The 20,717-nt window shown below is 52.7% G+C and overlaps 1 protein-coding gene across 2 annotated transcripts in view; it reads right to left on the reverse strand.

The window, feature by feature from the left end:
* The window catches only part of BOC (BOC cell adhesion associated, oncogene regulated), a 73,593-nt gene that overhangs the window by 9,589 nt on the left and 43,287 nt on the right, over positions 1-20,717 (reverse strand). Inside the window, exons 5-10 of one of the 2 annotated variants that reach the window (XM_054713971.1) lie at positions 10,485-10,631; positions 8,490-8,633; positions 6,793-7,086; positions 6,166-6,438; positions 4,939-5,246; positions 279-438 (exon numbers count right to left, since the gene is read on the reverse strand). In XM_054713971.1, coding sequence (XP_054569946.1) covers positions 279-438; positions 4,939-5,246; positions 6,166-6,438; positions 6,793-7,086; positions 8,490-8,633; positions 10,485-10,631 — 1,326 coding nt within the window. Of the gene's footprint in view, positions 1-278; positions 442-4,938; positions 5,247-6,165; positions 6,439-6,792; positions 7,087-8,489; positions 8,634-10,484; positions 10,632-20,717 lie in introns of both variants that reach the window. The other variant, XM_054713969.1, reaches the window with a different exon arrangement.

Here is a 20,717-nt window from a genome sequence, read left to right on the forward strand (position 1 = left end):
CAGAGTGCTTTCTGCCAGGGGGTCTGACGAGGAGGTGCAAGTAATGCAGGGCAGTGGAAGTGGGGTCTGATCTCCGCTCCGCCTGAGGGGCGCCAGAGGGGCTGGCTGGTGGCACTCCTGCTGAGAGGTGGGGCCTCAGCCTGGGCACACAAACCACAGGAGGCAGGCACTGGAAGGGAGGTGAGTGGTGGGACAGGGGGCGGTGGTCTCACCTGAGCCTGGGAGGATTTTTCTCAGGCCCATGGGAACCCCAAGCTGGGGCAACGACGGACCCTTACCCGTTCGGAAGGTGACCATGGCTGTCTGGCCTTCGCCTGCACAGTTGTAAGCTGCCATCTCCACTTCATACAAGCTCCCGGGGTCCAGTCTGGTGAGGGTCAGGCGGTGCTGGTTGGCTGGGATGCCAGAGATGGTCCAATCATCAGAGGCGTTTGTGACCTGCTGGAGGAGGTGGCTGGTTATGAGGACCGGCCTCTGGCCGGGAGCTCTTGGTGGCTGTGGTTTGCAAGAAAAGCAGATGTAAGCCGAGAGCGCAGGAAGGTGGGTGGGTGGGAGAACAGGGCAGGTTGGGGGAGCGGTGGAGCTGCAGAGTGCAGACTGGGCCTTCCGGCTCTAGGACAGTATACCAGGTGTACCGGTTAATAATGCGGATTTTTTTTCAGTAGATGGAGTTACACATACTAGAATGTTGATATGTATGTGATTTGATATGTATGCTATTTTGTTGAATTGACAACAAGCTTCAAAACTTCATATGTCAAATTTGCTGAAGGTGTTAACATCATAGATATTTTTACACTTAAAAATGTCTAATTTCGTGCCAAAAAAAGAGCATTTGTGGGAAGTTTTAATTCATTATTTTGAAGAAAAGTGCTGCTGAAAGTTATCGTATATTTTGGCACGATGGCTTATGGTGAACATGCTCCATCTCAAGATACTTGTGGACGCTGGTTTAAACACTTTACAAGTGATGATTTCGATGTGAAAGACAAAGAACGTCCAGGTCAACCGAAAAAGTTTGAAGACCAACAATTACAAGCATCATTGGATGAAGATGCGTGTCAAACTCAAAAACAACTTGCAGAAAGATTAAACGTTGCTCAGCAAACAATTTCCGATCATTTACAAGCAACGGGAAAGATCTTAAAAGAAGGAAAATGGGTGCTACATCAACTGAACAAAAGACAAATGGAAAACCAAAAAGTTATCAGTAAAATGTTGCTTCAATGGCACGAAAGAAAGTCTTTTTTGCATCGAATTGTGACTGGCGATGAAAAGTGGATTTATTTTGAGAATCTCAAATGCACAAAATCATGGGTTGATCCAGGTCAACCATCAACATCGACTGCAAGGCCAAATCGCTTCAGAAAGAAGACAATGCTCTGCGTTTGGTGGGATCAGGAAGGTGTGGTGTATTATGAGCTGCTAAAACCAGGTGAAACTGTTAATACTGATCGCTACTGACAACAAATAATCAATTTGAGCCACGCTTTGATCATAAAATGACCAGAATGGGCCAGAAGACATGGCAAAGTAATTTTGCTTCATGATAATGCACCATCACACACTTCAAAACCAGTTAAAAGATCTTGCCTGGGAAGTATTAACCCACCCCCCATATAAACCAGACCTTGCTCCTTCAGATTACCACTTGTTCTGATCGATGGCACACACACTTTCTGAGCAGCACTTCAAAACGTACGAAGAACTGGAAAATTGGGTCTCTGAATGGTTTGCCTCAAAACAAGAAAAGTTCTATTGGGACGGTATCCACAAATTACCTAAAGATGGGGGAAATGTGTAGCTAGCGATGGACATTACTTTGAATAAAGCACTTTTGACGTTTCTCTTGAAATTATCGTGTTTTCTTTGATTACAAAATCCGAATTATTAACCGGTTCGCCTGGTGGTCAGGCTCCCTCCTCTCTCATCTAATGATCCCATCAAACAAAACCCAGTGAGGAGGGTCAAAAGGCCTCACTGACATTGCTGAGAATTTCTCCCAAGACCTCCTCTCTTTTTCTGAAAGCCTCATTTCACTTTCTTCCTCCTTGCTCTATTTAAAGCAAACAGTTTATATTCTAATAAGATGAGGACGATGGTAAAAGTAGCAGCACCAGTAGAAATGGCCACATTTGCTGAGCATTTACCAGGTGCGAGGCATGGAGCTGAGCACTTCATATATGCTATACAGTGCTTTCGTGACGACAGCCCGAGAGAGAGGCGTAATTTGCCAAAGGCCACATCCGCAGTGAGCGTGTGCTCACAATCTTAACCTCTTGAGAAAGAAAACCAACCTGGGAGCCAGAACATCTTGGGTTCGATCCTGGCTGTCCCTCTCACTAGCTGTGTAACATAAGCAAGTTCCCTAACCTCTCTGATCCCGAGGCTTTTCATTTGTAAAATGAAGCAAATAAGGCCCCTCAGGTGATTCTGAAGATTAAATTCGGTAATTTGTGTAAATTGTTGAGATCTGACCTGGGCGGACAGGAGGTTCCCAACAAATGGCTGGCCCTTCTCCCGACTGCCCCACACCCTCAGCTCTGTGAGGTTTTTGCCTCCTCAATCCTTTTTTCTGCTCCTGCCCTCAGTCCTTGATTAGAACTTAAAAAGTGTGGATGAGTTGTCAGGATTATGGATGAAGAGTAACGGCGTCACACTCCCAGCTCTTTAAAGAATAAACAACAACAAAGGCGCTTCAGGCTCCGAGAGGCCAGGCCGCTCGCTCTCAGCCACCCCACCTTCCAGGACAGACCCAACTGCGGGCGGGCGGTGCACGTCTCAGAGAGCCTGCTGGAGCCCGAGGTGTGGTTTGCTGAAGGAACTAAACAGCTGCCAGGAAAGCTCTTAGTCCCAAGAAGAATATTCCAAAGTAGAACAAGCCCTGCTATTCACGGGCCAGGCAGGGCCTGGGCTCATTAATGTCAGGCTTCCAGGATTTGTTCCAGGGGTAGAAGATTTTACAAACTGAGAATCCCCGGTGGTGCTGGAAACCCAAACACAGTAGCCAGGGTCTGCAGATGCACCAGGAAATGAAACCACTCCACCGTGTGAAAAGGGGGAGAAGCACTGAATGGTTCGCAGGCTCCAGCAAGAGAAGGGGGCTGAAGAAACAACCCAAATGCTGGTATTTTTATTTTTCCAAATTCTTTCTGATGTGATGATCTTGAAGACATGTTAGTCCCAGAAGAAAGGAACTGCTCCGGGGACATCATTTCTGCCGTGGCCGCGCGCACCTAACAGTTCCAAGTGCCCCACAGGCTGGCTCGATAGAATCGAGGCCCAGTGGGCAGTGTGTGCTCACTCCCCAGGCCTGGCCTCACACTGCCACTGGGACCAGAAATGAAAATAAGAAATGGAACCGTCATCAGTCACTGTCACACACACCGAGAGGGTGGATGCCGCTCCAGCCTGGCATTTCCGGATCACCAAGCATGGCTTTTGCCAGCCTGCCTCCTGGCGAGGCGGTTTGGTGGCCACCTCTTGGCCTGAAAAATATTATTCTTGCTCTCATACTGGTTCCCATCTCCTGGGGACCGTGAGCGTTGGGCCTGCCCTGATCTTTGTCTACAGCTCCGAGGTGGAGGTGTCCAGTTACACAGAGAAACAAGCATTAGGACCAGCCCTGCCCCGTAACCTGGGCTGAACAATGCTGCTGTTTGTTAAAAACCTATTCACCCCCTTTGCTGGCTGGCAACAAAGAGGCCAGCAGGCTGAGCATCAGTAAGAAACTGCCTGCCTCGGCCCCCACCTGGGAGGCAGCTTTGCCCGAGGTGTCTTTCTGACCCCCTCAGAGTCTCTGTGGACTTGTCCTGAGCCAAGGTCTCCTGAGCACGTCAGGGGGACAGGCACAGAGGGGCCGCAAGTCCAGCGGGGGAAATGGCTGCACAGCCAGACTTTCCTCCACGCAGGGCCGGCTTTGGTTTTTGTTTTTTGGAGGGGGAAGAAGAGTTGATAAACTCTTTTAGTTCCATGTTCATATATTTTCCACATTCTTCTTCCAAGTGCACACAGCACTTTCATAAGCAAAAAAATAGGAATGCATAAGAAAGTCTAGCATTATAACGCATTATTTATCAAGTAAGATGTTTAAAAATCCACTTGAAAACAGTAATTGCCTACTGTCTAATGACCTTAGAGAGAAGGTAGCATGCACGTGGGGCGATGAGAAACGGATTGCCAGGACATCCTCCTGCAGGGAAGTGCAGGGTCAGAGCAGGTGAGAATGCAGCCCTGAGTGAGGATAACAGCCTGGGGACCCTTTGCTGCTTCACAGGACACAGTGTCCAGGACGACGGGCTGGCAGGCTCCGTCCCGTACCCCGTCAGCCCCAGAGTCCTTCCTGACAGCTCCCCAAACACCACGGGGACAGACTCCCCTCTGTCAAGGTCTGAACAACTCGATGTGCTTCCAGCTCCAACGCCTGCTTGTCAAACCCAAGCCACGAGTCTGAGAACTGAGGGTGCTTTACAGGCCTTAGAGAAAATACTGTTCACAAATGTTTGTTTTCCTGGCTTAGAGCTCGCTCACCATGCCCGGGTTCCTGCAGGTATGCACCCAGCGGAGCTTAGCTTGGTTCAAAAACAAAACAACATCAACAACAAATGGCAGAGGGAGGAGGGGAGGGCCGGGGATGTTAACAGGGAAACCGCCGCTCCCTCTGGGACTGGAAGCTGGTGGTGGTAGCTTCTGGGAAGCCTGTGGATGAAGCCCAGACCCGGAGGCAAAGGCACGGCGTTTTCCCGGGTCTCGTAGGGTCCCAAATGCCCAGCACCACCCTCCTCCTGGAGGTGGTAGGAAAGCACCCTGGAGGAGGCGGGAGGTCGTGACCAGCAGTGGGGTTGGCAGTCCAGGCTGCGGCGGGAGCTCAAGGGGAGGGAGAGAACGGAGACCCCCGCCCAGCCTGAGAGGGGGTGGGCACAATGCCAGGCACCCTACCTTGCGGTGTTTCACCTCATAGTAGAGGATTGGTGCCCGGCTGCCACCCTCGTGCCGAGGCCGCCACACGAGCTCGTAAGAGTCAGTCTTGGAGGTCCTGGGTGAGCTGAGGATGATGGGCGCCTCGGCGGGCGCCACCTGCCCTTTCTCTCCTGGGCACTGCGGGGAAGCTGGCTGCACCGAACCTGGAGGCCTCGGGAGCCCTGGGTGCCCCCTCAGCATCTGGTCGGGGCTTCTGGGTCTGGAGGGTGGCACGGGAAGTGTGGCAGTGTCCAGCTTAGCATCGGGCCACGGCCTCAGGGTTGTGCCTGGCGCAGGGAAGAGAAGGAAGGAAGAGGGTGTTAGTCCCCTGGTCACCTGCTGAGCTGTTGCCCCCGTGGAGAAAAAAGTCAGAGAGAAGACCTGCTGGGCAGGAAGAGCCCTCAGCGCAGGACTGACGTGGCCATGGGCCCACTCACAGGCTCCGCGGAAGAGAGGGTCATGCCCCTGCCCTCCAGTAGGGAAAGGCAGTCCAGGCTTCTTGCCGTGGCTCAGGCGTGGCAGGCAAGCGTGTCTGCAACCTGTTTGTTCCTGACTCCACATTGAAGTGAACTATCACGTCTAACACTGGGGCTGGGGGCATGCCCCTCACTGTGGGGTCTTAGCACCTCGGCACACACGGGCCTTTTCCTTCTCCACCGCACTGACCTGGAAATGGGAGATGGAACGCCAACTGTAAACGCCCCTGAGAAGCTGAGGAGCCAGGGCAACACTTCCTTCAGGGCAGGGAGCGTCCACAGACTCTGCCACACGAGCTTTTCCTCGGCCTCCCCCACGGGGGGTTGGCATCTGACAATGATGACTTAGCATTTCATTCCCTGTCATTGTACTTTTCTACAATTATTTCCTTTGCAAATTTTATCTCCTCCAAGAAAAAATTCTAACGACACACTTGTTTTCCTTTACGCCAGAGCAGGGGTTGTCAGACTGGGTTCCGTGGAACCCTATGAACCCACAGATTCTACAAAACAATTAAAGGGTGTTTTTAAATTATAATACAACAGCTAAATGGGTCATTTTCACTAGTGAAAATCTGCACTTCTGACTTTTTAGTAAGTTAATATAAAATTGAACTTACAACTGAAAGCCACTTTTATTGGTTTTACACATTGGGGTTCCTTTTTAGATTCCCCTGGAGAGAAGGGTTCTGTGAGTATTCAGCTCCACTCTCCCTCGTGCCGCACTCACCTGGCCTGGCGGTCCTCAGCTGGACCACGGCGTGGGCACTGCCCACTTCGTTCTCGGCCATGCACTGGTAGACGCCTTCGTCCTCAGGCCCCACGCTGACCACTCGCAGGGCCCTGCGGGACAGCCGGAGGCGCTGGCTGGGGGCGAGGGGCACGGCGTTCCTCAGCCACAGCACGGAGGGCGGGGGGTTCCCGCGCACCTCACAGGTGAGCTTGGCACTCTGGCCCCACGGGATGACCAGCTGGGACAGCTCCACAGTGACCTCGGGGGGTTCTGCCGGGAAACCAGAGCAGGGGTTAGGGAGGCGGAGTCGCCCCGTCCATGCCAGGCAGGCTGGGGGCTCTGCAGTCAGGAAAGGCTCCCTCTTTCCCCGGGCTGTTGACAGAGGAAAGGGAAGGTCTCCGTCTCCGCCATCAGAGCCACCAGGAAAGGGCACAGCGGGGCAGTCAGCCCCTCTACCCTAGTCCCTGGGATCCAGGATCTCCACCTCTCAGTACTCCTGTCACTCACTCCGCACGTGACCTCTCGGAAGGCACGTGACCCTGAGCCTGGGGTTAGGAGCTTCTAGAAAGGCCAAGCAGACCAAAGAGAAGGTCCAGGAGAAGGAGGTCTGCAGGAGACACTCACCAAACACCTGGACGTTGTAGAGAATGGCCGCTGCCCCGGGCTCCCCGACCCCGTTGTCGGCCATGCAGCGGTAGGTCCCCGAGTCCTCCTCGCTGGTGGGGTCGATGAGGAGGTTGCTCAGCAGGAAGCGCGTCTTGTTGTAACCCGCGACACTGGACCCATCCTTGGCCCAGGTGACCCGCGGAGGCGGGATCCCACTGGCCACACACTCAAGGATGAGACTGTGGCCTTTCGTGACGATGATGGTCTGGGCCTCTGGGGGGTAGATGATGCGGGCGGCCTCGGCCGTGGAGCCTGGAGGGGGAGGAGGGAAGGACAGCGAGTGGGACCAGGACTTGGTGCGGAGGACCCCTTCTGTGCGACCTTGGGCGGCCCAGACCCAGGAGGCAGTCCCAGGGGTCACGGATTTGGAACCAAATAGCCTTCAGGAGCTCATGACCTACGTGAAGTGGGGCCAGTTACTTAATTCCCTTCGGCCTTGGTTTTCTTATGAGGGACAAGGACTTCCTGCAGGAGTTGTTACAATAAGAAAGAGACTGCAGCGGCGCAGCATCACGGCCACGCGTATGTGGGGGTAGCTGTGTGTGGGAGGAGAGAAGGATGAGGGGTGGCCAGAGGTACACCTAAATGGTGCAGGTTTTTTTCCTGCTCGCACCCAGTACGGGACTCTAAGACAGGATGAGATGGGATGCACGAATCCCCACGCACGGGTCTCAGAGCCCAGGTGTCGCCCACAGTGTGAGCGGCATCTCCCGTGAGCATGGTGCTGAGATGAGCAGGGCCTGTGGTTTAAAGATGAGCACGTCTCCTATTGTGAGGCCCCCCAGTCACCTACTTCCCTAGGCTCTCAGCTGAGGAAGCAGCCAGCCACCCCTTTTCAACGCGGGGGGAGAGACCGGGTAGAACTTATGGAAAGGCATGTTGCTCTCCAACGTGCCACGCTCCCCGGGACCTCCAGGTAGCGTGCTGACCAAGTGCGGTTTTGCTTTACGTGCCAACCAGGGACAGACCAGGTTCTGTACCACCTGAAACTCATACAGCTTGGGAAGCCGTCTTTAAGGAAAAGAATACAAAAGTACAGATACTCAACTGGGCGGGCGAGGAACCACTGAAATTTTGCTTCGCTCACTTCACAGTAAATCTGCCTTTGGTGCCCACTCTAAAACCCAACTCCGCCTTAAATGTTACTCCACGGAATCCACAGGGATTCAGAAAGAGCCTGGCGCACAGAAGGCGCCCAGCAAACGCAGCTGTGCTCTCATAGACGGGGGACGGTGGGGGCCTCCACGGTTTTCACCGGGGGGAGGTGTGGGGCAAACCCCGCAGTGCAGACTGGTGGCCTCCACACGGGCACCAGGCAGCACGTCTGCCCCACGCAGACGCTGCTGAGCCCACACATCCCCGCCATCCCCTCCTCTGAAAGTTACACATGCACGAAAGCTCTCCACAGGCACAGTGAGGTGGGGGGGTCCCCCCCACAGTGCTCTGAGGTGAGTGAGCAGGAGGCACAGCCCCTTGGAGCCAAGCCCGAGGGCTGGGCTGTGAGAGGCGGGCGCTTCGGGAGGTGCCCCCATCCTGGCCAGAGTCCTGCATGTCCCACTGGCTGGAGCCCCACAACCCTCACCCCCACACCTCGGGGAACCCCAGGCCCCGAGGCCCCCAGCCCCGCCCTCCACCAGGGAGGCCCCGCCCCTTACGGCGCACGCGCAGCCGGTCACTGGAGCCCGAGGTCTTCACTTCTTGGGTCACCGGGTTGTAGGCGGCGCACTTGTACATCCCCTCGTCCTCCTGGCTGGCGTTCACGATCTGCAGGTTCCCCGACGGCATGATCAGGTAGTTACCTGAGGAAAGAACAGGAAGGGAACATGGGTGAGTTTGGGCCTAAAACACTACACCCAACAGGTCCCACAATGGGGCGGGGCAGGAGCCAAGAGCTGTACCCCTGAGTCCCAGCAAGCCCACCCCCCAAATGCTCTTCTCCCATAAAACCTGGAAGCCAGGGGGGCAGAATGCCAGGGAATGGAACAACTAAGGAACCAGCTAGTAACTGGCTGGTAACTCCCCCAGGTTAGTCCACAGATAGATGGAAGAGCATTTCGCACGTAAGGAAGCTGGGCGAAAGGCAGCAGCACTTGGGGTCGGCCCGACCTGGACTCAGGCTTCGGACCTGCCTGTACTGATGGTGTGACCCCGGGCAAGGCAATAACCTCACGGATTTTGTTCCCTTGTTTGTAAAGTGGCCCAGCCGCCCTCAGGCTGGGGGGGGCCCTGCTGCACACCTGGGAGCCCAGAGGTCATGCCCACAGGAAGGCGGGCTTTCACTTCAGAACCGCCCATCCGTCTGTCAGTCACAGCTCTGAGCCACCTCACTACTGAATTTCTGCAACCGGGGAGGACATTTCGATCCCAACCCAACGCTCTGCTGCGGAAGCCCTCCCCTCTGCATCACTGGCCTGCTGGGCTGTGTGCTCTGGGCCAGGGGTGCCAGGGGGACCTGGGGGGGGGGGACGGGGTGGGCAGGGCTGGGCTCAACTTCTCTCAGCAGGAGATAGGCTCACGCTGCTGGACACACCAGTAGTGTCCAGCTTCCTGGCAGGCGGATCACCGGCCCTCCTCTCTGAGCTGCTGGTGGCCTGCCCTGGGAGTCGGGGTATCCCTGTACCCCGGGGCTCACTGAGCCTGGCACCGGCCTGCCCCCGGGTATGGGCTACTTAGGCAAATATCAGACAGAATAGGGAGAAGCTCTGACCCCTGTGGGCTGGGCAGGCTTCCTCTAGGGCAGCGGTCGGCAAACTGCGGCTTGCGAGCCACATGCAGCTCTTTGGCCCCTTGAGTTTTTAGCAAAGGCCAGCTTAGGAGTACCCTGATTAAGTTAATAACAATGTACCTACCTATATAGTTTAAGTTTAAAAAATTTGGCTCTCAAAAGAAATTTCAATCGTACTGTTGATATTTGGCTCTGTTGACTAATGAGTTTGCCGACCACTGCTCTAGGGGCCACTCCCGGCTCCTGCTGGGGACGGTACAGATCAATGTTCTTCCCGCAGTCTCCACGTATTTCTGAGGGGCAGGGCTCGAGTTTTTGCCCTTTCAAGAAATAGTTTTCTGTATTTTCTATAGTGAACATACATTTCTTTCATAACCAGAAAAAGTTAAAATATTTTAAAATGTATGTATTTTTAAAGTTACACATTTGAGCTGTGGGGTCCAGTCAGTAGGGTCTACTTGGCCTACCGTGCAGGGTCAGTTGTGGATGAAGCATCGTGTCCCCCCAACTGGTACTCGGGGGACCACAGCTCGGCCCCCCTGAGATGGCTGCATAACCAGGAAAATGGGGACAGGGAGAAACTCAAGTTCCATAAGAGGATTGCTCTGCCACGTGGGGACGAGCTCCACCTCCCACCCTGCAGCTGCGGGAATGGCTGGGTTTGCCGGGAGCTCACATGGGGGAAATCTGGACCCTGTGCTGACAGCCCTGACCAAATGGCGCAGCTCAGCAACGTCGTCCCGGGCCTCAAAGAGCAAAGACACTCCTCATGAGAGGGCGGAAGACCTCCATAAGGGAGCCAGCCCCTTCAGGCTCCTACAGGGCTAAATAGCAAGGCCGAAGACAGCTGACCAGCATGAGGAGGCAGTGGTCAGGGGTGGCCAGCTTCCCCCCGGCCTTGGCCTCTGGGCTCCTGCTTGCTCACCTCTGGATGCCTCCAGCCACTCCTGTTTGACACTGTATCGGACCTGGGCTTTTGGGTGGCTCTCAGGAAGGTGGCAGGCAATGACCGCCGTGTTCCCCTCATCTACTTCAATCACATGCTGCACGTCTAACTTGAAGTCCTGGAGATCTGTGGAGAGAAGGGGGGTTCCGGTTGGGCCTCGATGGAGGAGACATGCAATGTTCCAGGGTGGCTTGTGTCTCCGTGTCTTTAGTCACAATAAGCAGCTGTAAAACCTCACATTGGGGGCTCTCTGTGAGTCCTTCCTCTACCTTTGTTGTCTAGGGGAGTTTAAAGGATGGAATGTGTGGCCCTCATCACTGCATGGGCGTTCAACTTGGTACATATGAGCTGCAGGGTGGGGGTGGACATAGAGATTCCTTCAGGAGATGCCTTTGATGCAGACCAGCCTCTCTGTTACACTGAGACATGGGGGCGAGCTGACCAGGCCCACTGGCCCTACTAAACCTCGTCAGGGTCAAACAAATGCCCAGGCAGAGCTCAGCTAACAGAGACCCAGGGAACAACAAAAGAGAATGTTGACGTCTCCTCCAGTTCAATAATGGCCTTCCCTGGCTCTTCTCAGACATCCACAGTGAAAAGTGAGAGGCCCAGAATTTCACTCGGTTACTAAGCATGGTTCTAACCGGGGTCGTTCCTGCTACCCAGGAGCTATACTCTACATCAAGCATGTCAAACTCGCGGCCTGCGGGCCACATGCCTTGTTCATTTGGCCTGTGTTAACCTTGGAGTTTGACATGCTTGCTCTACATCATGGCTAATACCTTCTCAGGGCTGGGGTGGGGAGCTGTGGATGCCCCCAGGGTTTCTAAGGCAAAGAGGGGTCTCCCTGGTGTGGCTTAATGGCAGGGGAATACAAGGGAGCCGAGAGCCCTGACACCAGGCTGCAGGCCCTGGCAGCACAGTGGCTTCTCTCCTGGCTTGGCACGCTGGCAGGAAGACTGGGATCTAAACTGAGAGAGGATGGAGGTCCATCTGGAACAAGAGCCGGATGCTTGCCAATCAATCCAAGAGTCCAAACCACAGAACTGTCTCTGTAGGAGCCGAATCACTGATGCTGCTGAACAGAATGGGCCATTTGTGCAACAAAACCACATTCCAAATTCGGTTTTCAGAACTGCAGCTGAATTTAACTTGAGAGAGGAAATAAGACGAATGGAGAGGAAGATAAGAGAGATGAAAATATTTACCCACTCTTCACAATGGGACTTAGAAAACACCCTCGAGGCACCCTCACTGACTGCTGACCACACCACCTCTGCTCAGCTCCTGAGAACGATACCGTCGGAGCTGACCACAACGCCACCACAGCACCCACCTGCCGCTGTTGTTTCCACTGAAGACCCAGAGAAGGCCACAGGAGCAGGCGGAGTCAGGTTACTGACAGGAGAGGTAATTACTGAAAGCAACTACTGTCGCCCAAGGAGAGCCTGGTGACTGAGGCACTCAGCCGGCTCAGGAGCTTCCCACTCAATGGAACGTTCCAGAAGCTCTCAATCAAGCCAAGTCAAGCCAGGGCAGGAGGGCCCTTCTGTTTCTAGGAAAGGATCCCTGTCCCTTTGATCACTATATCAGATTGTGAACCGTTCAGGGGCAGGACCAAGTCTTCACACATGTGTTTTCTGAACCTGACCTAGGCCTGGCCCAAGCAGATGCCCAGTGATGCGGAATGACTGAAAAATGACCGTCTCGGAGCTGGCCCCTCCGCCAGGTACAAGGGGCCCGTTTGTTGCCTGTGAACTCGGATGTGCTAGCTGAGTTGCCCTACATTGTGAGCTCAAGGATAAGGGCCTAGCACGGCCCATGTCCTATGAACCTTTTATCCAAGTGTGGCCAACCTTTTATCTAAGTGTGGCTATTTTGAAAATAGAACGTTCCTTTTGAGGTTACTTCCGGGGTCACAGGAAAGAGGTAAAATAGGTCCAATAAATGCGGAGTAAGACATGTGTGCTGTCCACGGAGTGGTGTGGCAAAACCAGTGGCAGACTGCCCAGTTCATTTCTCTTACTCCACTTCCTTCTCCAGGCCCACGTGATGCCTGTGGATCAAGGAAGGCCAGCCTCACGGTCCCTTCCTTTGGGTGGGGGACCTGAAAGTGTGCTTTCTGAGGACGTCCATTGTTAGTGTGAGGCCTTCTGGGCTTGAAAAGAATGATCTCATCGTTATTTAATTTTGTGTGCATGATATCCGACCCTAACTAAGTTGTAAACTTCTAGTGGGCAGTCTGTTTTGCACTCCACGCCTCCAACCCCAAGCCCCACTGCCCAGTATGCAGGATACAGCAAGTGCTCGCTAACCCTCATTGAATACATCGGAAGGCTGAGCCAAGGCCAGCTTCATGGGCGTGCAGCCTGCCCAGTTGCACAGGGCCCTGTGCTTGGGGTCCATGCTTGGTTGAATGCTCTGCTGTCACCATCTTGAAATTCTTCATGTTTGAACAAGGGACCCTGCATTCTCATTTTGCACTGGGCCCCATAAATGACAGCCCAGTCCTGGGTGAGTCTCTCCGCCAAGACATGGGGTGCGCTTTCTCTCAGAGAGGAGGGAGATACGGACTGGGAGAGGGAGGACTGCCTGTGTTCAGTGTGTTCTAGCTAAATATGGCTACTGCTTCCCACAGCCACGCACTTCAACACTGCCGGGGCCTCGTGTTCTCAGCACCGTGCACGTGTACCTGCCAAGCCTGGAGGCGCCCCACAGAGCGAGCTGTGAGCATTGTGAGCTCAAGGGCATCTGGAAAATTCCCCCGTCACTAAGAAGCACTCTCTTTAATGGTCTAATAAATCTAAAAATACTCCACTAAGAGTTTTTGCAGTTTTTTTCCTACCCTCCCCCTTATCTTTACCTCATTCCAAGGAAATTTGCCTTGAGCAAGAATATATGTAAACCTCACAGATCATTTTGCAAGAAAGATGTGAGCAACTGGAAGGAGTCTGGCACCAGAATGCCATCACCATCTTAATGGCCTGGGCTCCTGCCCCGTGGTAATTGCGGGCTTATCCAGGCAGGAGCAGAGCACGCTCCTCCGCGCCACCCCCTCACCCGCCCAGCCCCAGAAACACCAGGCCCTCCTTAAGCCCCTCTTGGCACCCTCTGCACCTCTGACAACTGCTGGGCTGGAGACAGGAGGCTGTGCAGTGGGGGAGGCACAAAGCTGGGCACCGGTCAGCCATGTGTCCAGACAGCCCTCTGTTCTGATGCCAACATGTGCGCAACAGCCATGCAGGCAGGACCGAGGACGCCCAGCTGGGCACCCAGCTCCCCACGGGGGCCGACTGGCAGGCACGCCTTCCTGGTGTCAGAACAAATAAGCAGAAGTTTAGTCCTTGGCCCTGTCCTCTCCTTGTGCCTTTGCCTTCTAAACGTAAGCCTTAGCTGTTGCTTCACTAGACAAACTCCCAAACTGGCTGCTGGAGCAAAAGTTGAGTTTCACTAAGGGATCAAAGGCAGAGTAATGAAGTGATGACCGACTTGAAAATCAGAGCACCCTCTCCTAGTGTTTTTGGGCAGGGAGAAGGACAGGGACGGGGGAAGCTTCATGCACAGGACCAGCCTCGTCAGCCGCCAGGCGAGGCAGATGCAGAGATGCGGTTGGCTGCACGTGAAGGAAAGCGGCCTGTCCCTGGCCCTTTTGTCTGCAAAGCTGGCTTCCTGGTCAGGTTGCTCAGAGAGCCCCACTGGGAGTCAGGGGCAGGCCCTTAGTTACAAATGAGGTGAGCAGGCCCTGAGTCAGAGGGGTGGATCAGGTTTCACCAGGAAATGGTTTGACAGGACACCTGTCCTTGCCTGTTGGCTGGTGTGTTTGAGAAATCCATCACTGGAATGTTTTTGCAGCTTTAATCCTCTTATGCCTTCCCTCAGACCCGCTTTTGCATCCTCTCTTTGTGTATTCTTCCAGCTATTTTATTAACTTGTCTGCACTAATCAAACGCCCATAGGCTCGCTCTTGTTTCTCGGCTCTCAGCAGGTCAGAAGCCCTGGTCACTGGGGCCACCTTGGAGATGACTGACCTTCCTTACTTTCCACAAAATGTGCTTTCAGAGGAAGCCCATATTCATTCAGGTTCCAAACAGAACTTTGCTCACTTCCCTGCCTTTTTATGTGTTCAATTTCTTCAGGGAACATGTATCTTCTGATCTGTCTCTTCCCTGGGACCTTGGATGCACAGACTGCAGGGATTTGTTCAAACAGGTCATCTGATGTGCCCCATGTTTCCTCTTCACATTTACAGGGTGCATCAGACAAGCCAGCCAGGGTTAGAAAAGGCAAGTAAAGGACATTTAGAGGCACGTGGGCATGGCTGCCATCGCGAGGGTCACAGGAGAAAACACCATTGATAAGTTTTATCTTGAGCCCCTTTGGAATTCCTTTCTCACCACCTTCTGGATTCTTTCCTTTATTTAATGAAAGGCTCAGTAGAGCTATGAATGAAACTACAATATTTGGTGCAAGTTCATTCATTCTCATAGTGCAGAAGTGTCAAATCTTAATTATAGGCCCAGCTCCCTCCCAGCCTTTCATGGAACTCACACATCCACTGACAGGTGCTGTGCGCCTCGGCAGTGTGCCCTAGTGTGATCCTTAAACTTAAGGATCACAGTCAAGGAGGTTCCTCACACCACCTCTCCTCCCTGGGCCCTCGCTTAGGCTGCAAATAAAAGTTCAATTCTGTGTAAGAAGTCAGGTGAAATGGTGCCGTAGGCTGGGGCTGCATGGAGTTACCGACATCCTCCTCTCTACGAGCTCACCTTAAACAACTGGCTTTCTACCCACCCAGGCATTTCTCCAATACAGTCAGTCCTGCCTCCCTCCCGCCCGCTCTCAGGAATCACCAGGCAAGCCTGCACTCATTCGCTGAGGCTTGGATGGGATCCACCAGCTTGCGGGGGCACCCTGTGGAGCGGCTCCCTCCCTTGGCAATGCTGCCAGGACAGCTCTGTAGCCTCGTGGCCATCGGCAAGTTTCTGGGCTGACTGATAATTCCACTCCCCACTTCTCATGGCTCCAGGTCTTGACTTGTCCTTGTGGTGGCTTGTTGTATCTGTGGCTGATGTTTCACAGCACAGAAGCCTCTGCTCTAACAAAGCATTCTCCTCAGTGGCGACCCCAAGGCCCTCCCTGCACCCGAGTCCCTTCGTGAATTTGGAAAAGTGCAAGGGAAGCAAAGCTCCTAAGAGCTTTCTCAGGCAGAGGCTGTGGCTCAACTGCCCTACAGATGGACTGGGAGGTGGGGTCGGAGAAGGGGAGGGGCCCCGGGCACTGCCTCCCCGTGGGGCCTCTGGCCGTGCAGAAGCGTGCCAGCGCCTCAGGCTGCTTCACTGATGGGCAGAGAACCACCACACTGATCTCCACCCCAGGGGTGACCCCAAGATCGGTCCTCTGAAATAAGAGTGCTTTGCTAGTGAATCAATTACAGAGGCAGCGTAGAGACCGGAGCCTGACAGTGCTTTCCTTCGGTCAGAAAGCACAGCTCCTGGTGAGTGGCTGGGGTTTGCTGGGGGACAGGCAGGCATCTCAGAAACCGCACATCCTGGGTAGTGACTAAGCCCTTTGCCAGTCGGTTGCCCTGGCACACAGACCACTGAAACCAAACCCACTGTAACCCACGAGGCTGGACAAAATCAGGATATTCTGGAGTCAGCACTCGGCACAATACCACCCCTCCAGGCGCCATGGAGACAGTCACTAGCCAGCCAGGAGCTGGAGGTGATCTATTACGCCAGGCACTGCAGAAGACACGGAGAAGACAAGACACAGTTCCTAAACCAATGAGCTTTACTCTAATGGAAAAGGCATAAAACAGCACACAAAGCAGGGCTCGACAATTCGCCAGAGTGTGTCCCACCTCCACCAGCGTCCCAGCCCAGGGCAGGGCGCCTGGACCTCCTGAGAAAATGTAGAAAGGGGGTTGGCGGAGTGAGAACTGCCCCTCTCTTTGCAGGCAGGGTGAGTGGGTAAATGTGTTTGCTCTCTTTGGGATTTTTTTTCCTGCCTGTTCTATTGCACAAATAATTTTGGCTCCAAAGCACTTTCCTGACAGCCATGGAAACATGACATAAAATTTCTCAAACACACTTTCTGATGAAAACAAGACATGCTCTCTTTTATTTAAATAAAAAACAGTTTCCGTGGGGGAAAAACCTTTGCAGATGCCAAACATATTCGCTGTTAAATCTTGTGTTTCTCTCTTTTCCTTTGAGCTGCGGTGGGGTTTGCACCCAGATTTGAGCAGTGAGAGAACACTGAGGATGGAGAAGAGATTAAAGAGCCAGGGGGTGAGGGCAGGAGATCAAAGTCATGACAGGAGGTGGGCAGGAGAGGAGAGAAGACAGAAAGGGAGGAGTGTGAGAGGAAAAAGGAAGAAAAATAAAAAGAACCTAGTTTGCAATGTCATTAAGTGATTTGCAATAAACTGGCCTAATGCTTCAGGAATTTCTTGGCTTGAACCAATTAAAAAAATATATTTTTAAAAGACATAAGAGAATGAGAACTGTGATTAATCCCTGAAGACAAGTCAAGGGTGGGAGCCACGTCTCCACCGAGTCTGGCAGCCAGATGAACGGAGAAGATGTCTGTAGACCATCTCGTTTATCTGACTCCAGTGCTGCTATGAAGCAGGGCTGGTTAGCAGGACTGGGGAGTTTCTTTTGGACCCGGCCAAGGAATGAAATGGTTTGAAAAAATACACCGAAGAAAGAGAGAAGGAAAAAAAGATTTACTTGCCAGCAACCCACATCACACATATTTCTCTGATCAACTCAATATAAACTATAAACTTTAGCAATGGGAAAATTAATGTGAATCCTGGTGGTCTGGGCTCATCAGAGCCAGAGCTGGATCCCGGATCCTGGCACGGTCTTTGGCAGGCAGGCAGCCTGCACAGGAAGAGGGAGAGGACTGAAAGCGAGGCCCAGGCGCCCAGGAGGAATGAAGATGAGCACTTCAGCTTGCCCTTAAGAACGGCACTCCCGGTGGGAGAGGAAGGGACACGTCCCACGGCCAGTGAAGCCCACAGGGGTTCCCACTTCTGGCCACACGCCTGGGAACCACGTATTCCTGAAGCAGTGGTGGCTTCACCCACCACCTCGGACAGTGTCCCCCGGGGTGTCTGGTGGGACATGGAGCCACATTCACTGGCGTCTCCCTTCAAAGGTTCCAAAGTTTCCTCCAAACATCTCTTTTTAAAAACAAAAAAACAGCCTTTTATGTTTCTCATATCCAGCCGTTTTTCTAAACCCTTCCTGAATTTCTTTGTATCTTTATGGCCCGAGTTTTTCCTTCATTCTTTCCTATTTACCTCCTTAAAATGTTTAATATATCAGGATTTAGTGAAGAAGGCTTTGTTCACTTTCTGCATGTCCTTTTTGATCTTCCAGACTTCAAACACATTTTAATCTAGAGCCTTCTTCTTCCTGGACACTCACGGAAGGCCTACTGTGCGCTAGGCCCTGTGCAGAGCAGTGTGGTCACAGAGCTGAATGGCAATACCCTGCCCTCCAGGCAATGAGACAGGCAGGGGAGGGCTCTTTAACCCAGGATGGTGAGGGGGCTGGGAAGAAGAGACCCTATCACAGACACTTGGGAAGCTGAAAGTTTCAAGAAAAGATTCCCAGAGGAGAAGATACCCGAGTCCTGAGAACTGAGAAGGAATTCTTAAACCAGGGAGGGAGGAACTTTCTGGGGAAAGGAATGGAAAGCAAGATGGTGCGGGCACCTGGAGCACACCCCCCCAAACAAGGGGAGCGCCAGGGGCTGAGAAAAGGGGGTTGGCTGGGCCTAGACGGAAGTGGGGCTCAGAGACGGGCTTGCGTGTATCACCCTACAGCCCGAGCCTTAGTCTGCGACCGCTAAAATCCTCACGTTTTTAAGTAGAAGAGCGCAGTCACTCAAAATTAAGCACAATTTTCCCTTATAGAAAAAAATGCTGTGTTTTTCCTCAGCAAGTGTTTTTTTTTTTCTTTTCATTTTGCTTACATTTTTTTCTCACTGTTAAGAAACAGTCCTTTATCTTAGATGTGGACGTTTCACTTGCAGAACAGACTCACTGTCCCTTAGCTCTCAGGGTCACTACCAGATCCTAAAAATGGTTGTAACCGTCTAAAAACCAAGATCAAAGTAGAAATCCCTCGACTTTTCCACGTACAGAAAAGGAAGAGCCGAGGGACTCGCTTGTTCTCTTGACTCCTTTTCATTTTAGCCCTTTGCACTCGCTTGCTTTTTTCTCGATTCCTTTATTCTAATGCTAACCGTGTCGACATCCGAGTGCAAAAGGTTAAAGGAATCGTTTTGCATGGTGTTTCCTAAAGGATTCCAGTGATTTATCAGCATTCCCCTCTTCTCTGTGGGGGAGACGTTCTAAGACCCCGACCGCCGGTGAATGCCTGGAACCGCAGACAGTACCGAAGCCTATATGTACTGTGTTTTTTCCTTATGCCGTCAAGTGCCACATAACGTTTTGGTCAACGACAGGTTGCACATAGGACAGCGGTCCCTAAGATTATAATGCAGCTGAAAGCACTCTATCGCCTAGTGACACTGTAGCTGTCATAACGTCGTAGCTCAGCGCCCTCCTCACGTGTCTGTGGAATGCAATGCTGGTGTAAACAAGCCTCCTGTGCTGCTAGTCGTATAAAAGCATAGCCCACCCAATCACATGCAGTGTGTAATACCTGATAATGAATGGCTGTTACTGGTTCATGTGCTCCCTATGCTTTCTATTGTTATCTTAGAGTGTACTCTTCCTACCTATAAAAGAGTTTTGCTGTAAACAGAATGCAGTGCTGTGCCAGCAGCAGCCTCAGACATCCCGTGTTGACCGCAGCGTTCGACTGCATCGTTTTCTCTCGCGCTAGGTTTACGCTCCTGTTGCTTTGCACGCTAACATGCCGCCCAGGCTTGTAGCGCAGGAGCAATAGGCTGTCCCGGGCAGGTGCGCGTTAGTACAGCCTACGATGTTCGCACCACAATGAAACCGGCTAGCAACACATTTCTCAGAATGTATCCCCGTTGTGAAGTGGCACAGGGCTGTACGCACACAGTTATGAAAGCTGGATTCATAAATTAGGCACACTGAGTTACGAACAACAATAACAAATGAAAGAGAACAATTATAGCAGTAATTGTTCTAATAATGATGCTGCAATGAGTTATGTAAAGGTGGCGTTATTAAGTAAAATTAGGGGTACGTGAACACAAGCGCTGCGAGACCGCGTGAGTTGATCTGATAACCAGGGTGGGTGCTAAGTGGCTAACAGTGTGGAGGTGCCGGATGAAGGGATGATTCACGCTACGGGCAGGACAGAGCAGGACGCGTGAGATTTCATCACGCTACTCGGGACTGCGCAACTTAAAACTGAAGAAATGTTTTTATTTCTGGACTTTTTCCACTTAATAATTTCGGACTGCAGTTGACCGTGGAAAGTGAAATCACTGGTGGGGGGCACTGCTGTAATCCTTCCTTCAGCTCTGGCTCACTGGGTCTATAATTCTACTCTACACACAGCTTAGAAAACAGCCCCGGGTTTACTTAAGCGTGTAGCGGCGTGCAGAGAGCAGACTGCGGAGAAGAGAGGGATGCATTGAGAATGCCCTTGGTGGGTGATGTGCCATGGTCTCGAGGTCTTCCTTTGGAAAATATTGACTATTACTAAATAGAGAATCGGAAGCCTGGCTGCTTAGGGCAGACAGCCGCTCCCCCCCCCCCCCCCCCCCCCCCTGCCCTGAGCAGAGCTTATACCACAGATCTGCCTGGGCACCTGCGCCAGGTCTGATGGGATTAGTACTTCCAGTGCCGCCTGAACATCAGGGACCTTCTTGTGAGTTGTGAATTTCTGCTTGTATCCAGCAGAAAACAGAGTCAATATGACATTGGCCTAAAGCTATAAGGTACTCCGTCATCATTTCCTATTTAGATTTCAAGATTCTTAGCACCTTTTGGGTCTAAGCTGTCTCCCGATAATTTTCTTGTCCAAGTAGCAAAGTACAAAATAGCTAAATTTTAGGCTCAAGCTAGCTCTCCTTTTTCAGCTATGAACCCCCATAGGGAGCTGCTTGTCTCTCCCGGCAAAGGAGACTCTCGTCAGCCGCCACCAACCCTCTCCCTCCCGCTTTCAGCTGCAGCCTCCCCTCCCCTCCTGGGGCAGCTCAAGAAGACACCTGTGTGGTTTTTCCTCCCCCAACACTTCCTCACACCAT

This window comes from Eptesicus fuscus, chromosome 3, assembly GCF_027574615.1.
Source record: "Eptesicus fuscus isolate TK198812 chromosome 3, DD_ASM_mEF_20220401, whole genome shotgun sequence".
In the NCBI taxonomy this organism is placed as follows: Eukaryota; Metazoa; Chordata; class Mammalia; order Chiroptera; family Vespertilionidae; genus Eptesicus; species Eptesicus fuscus.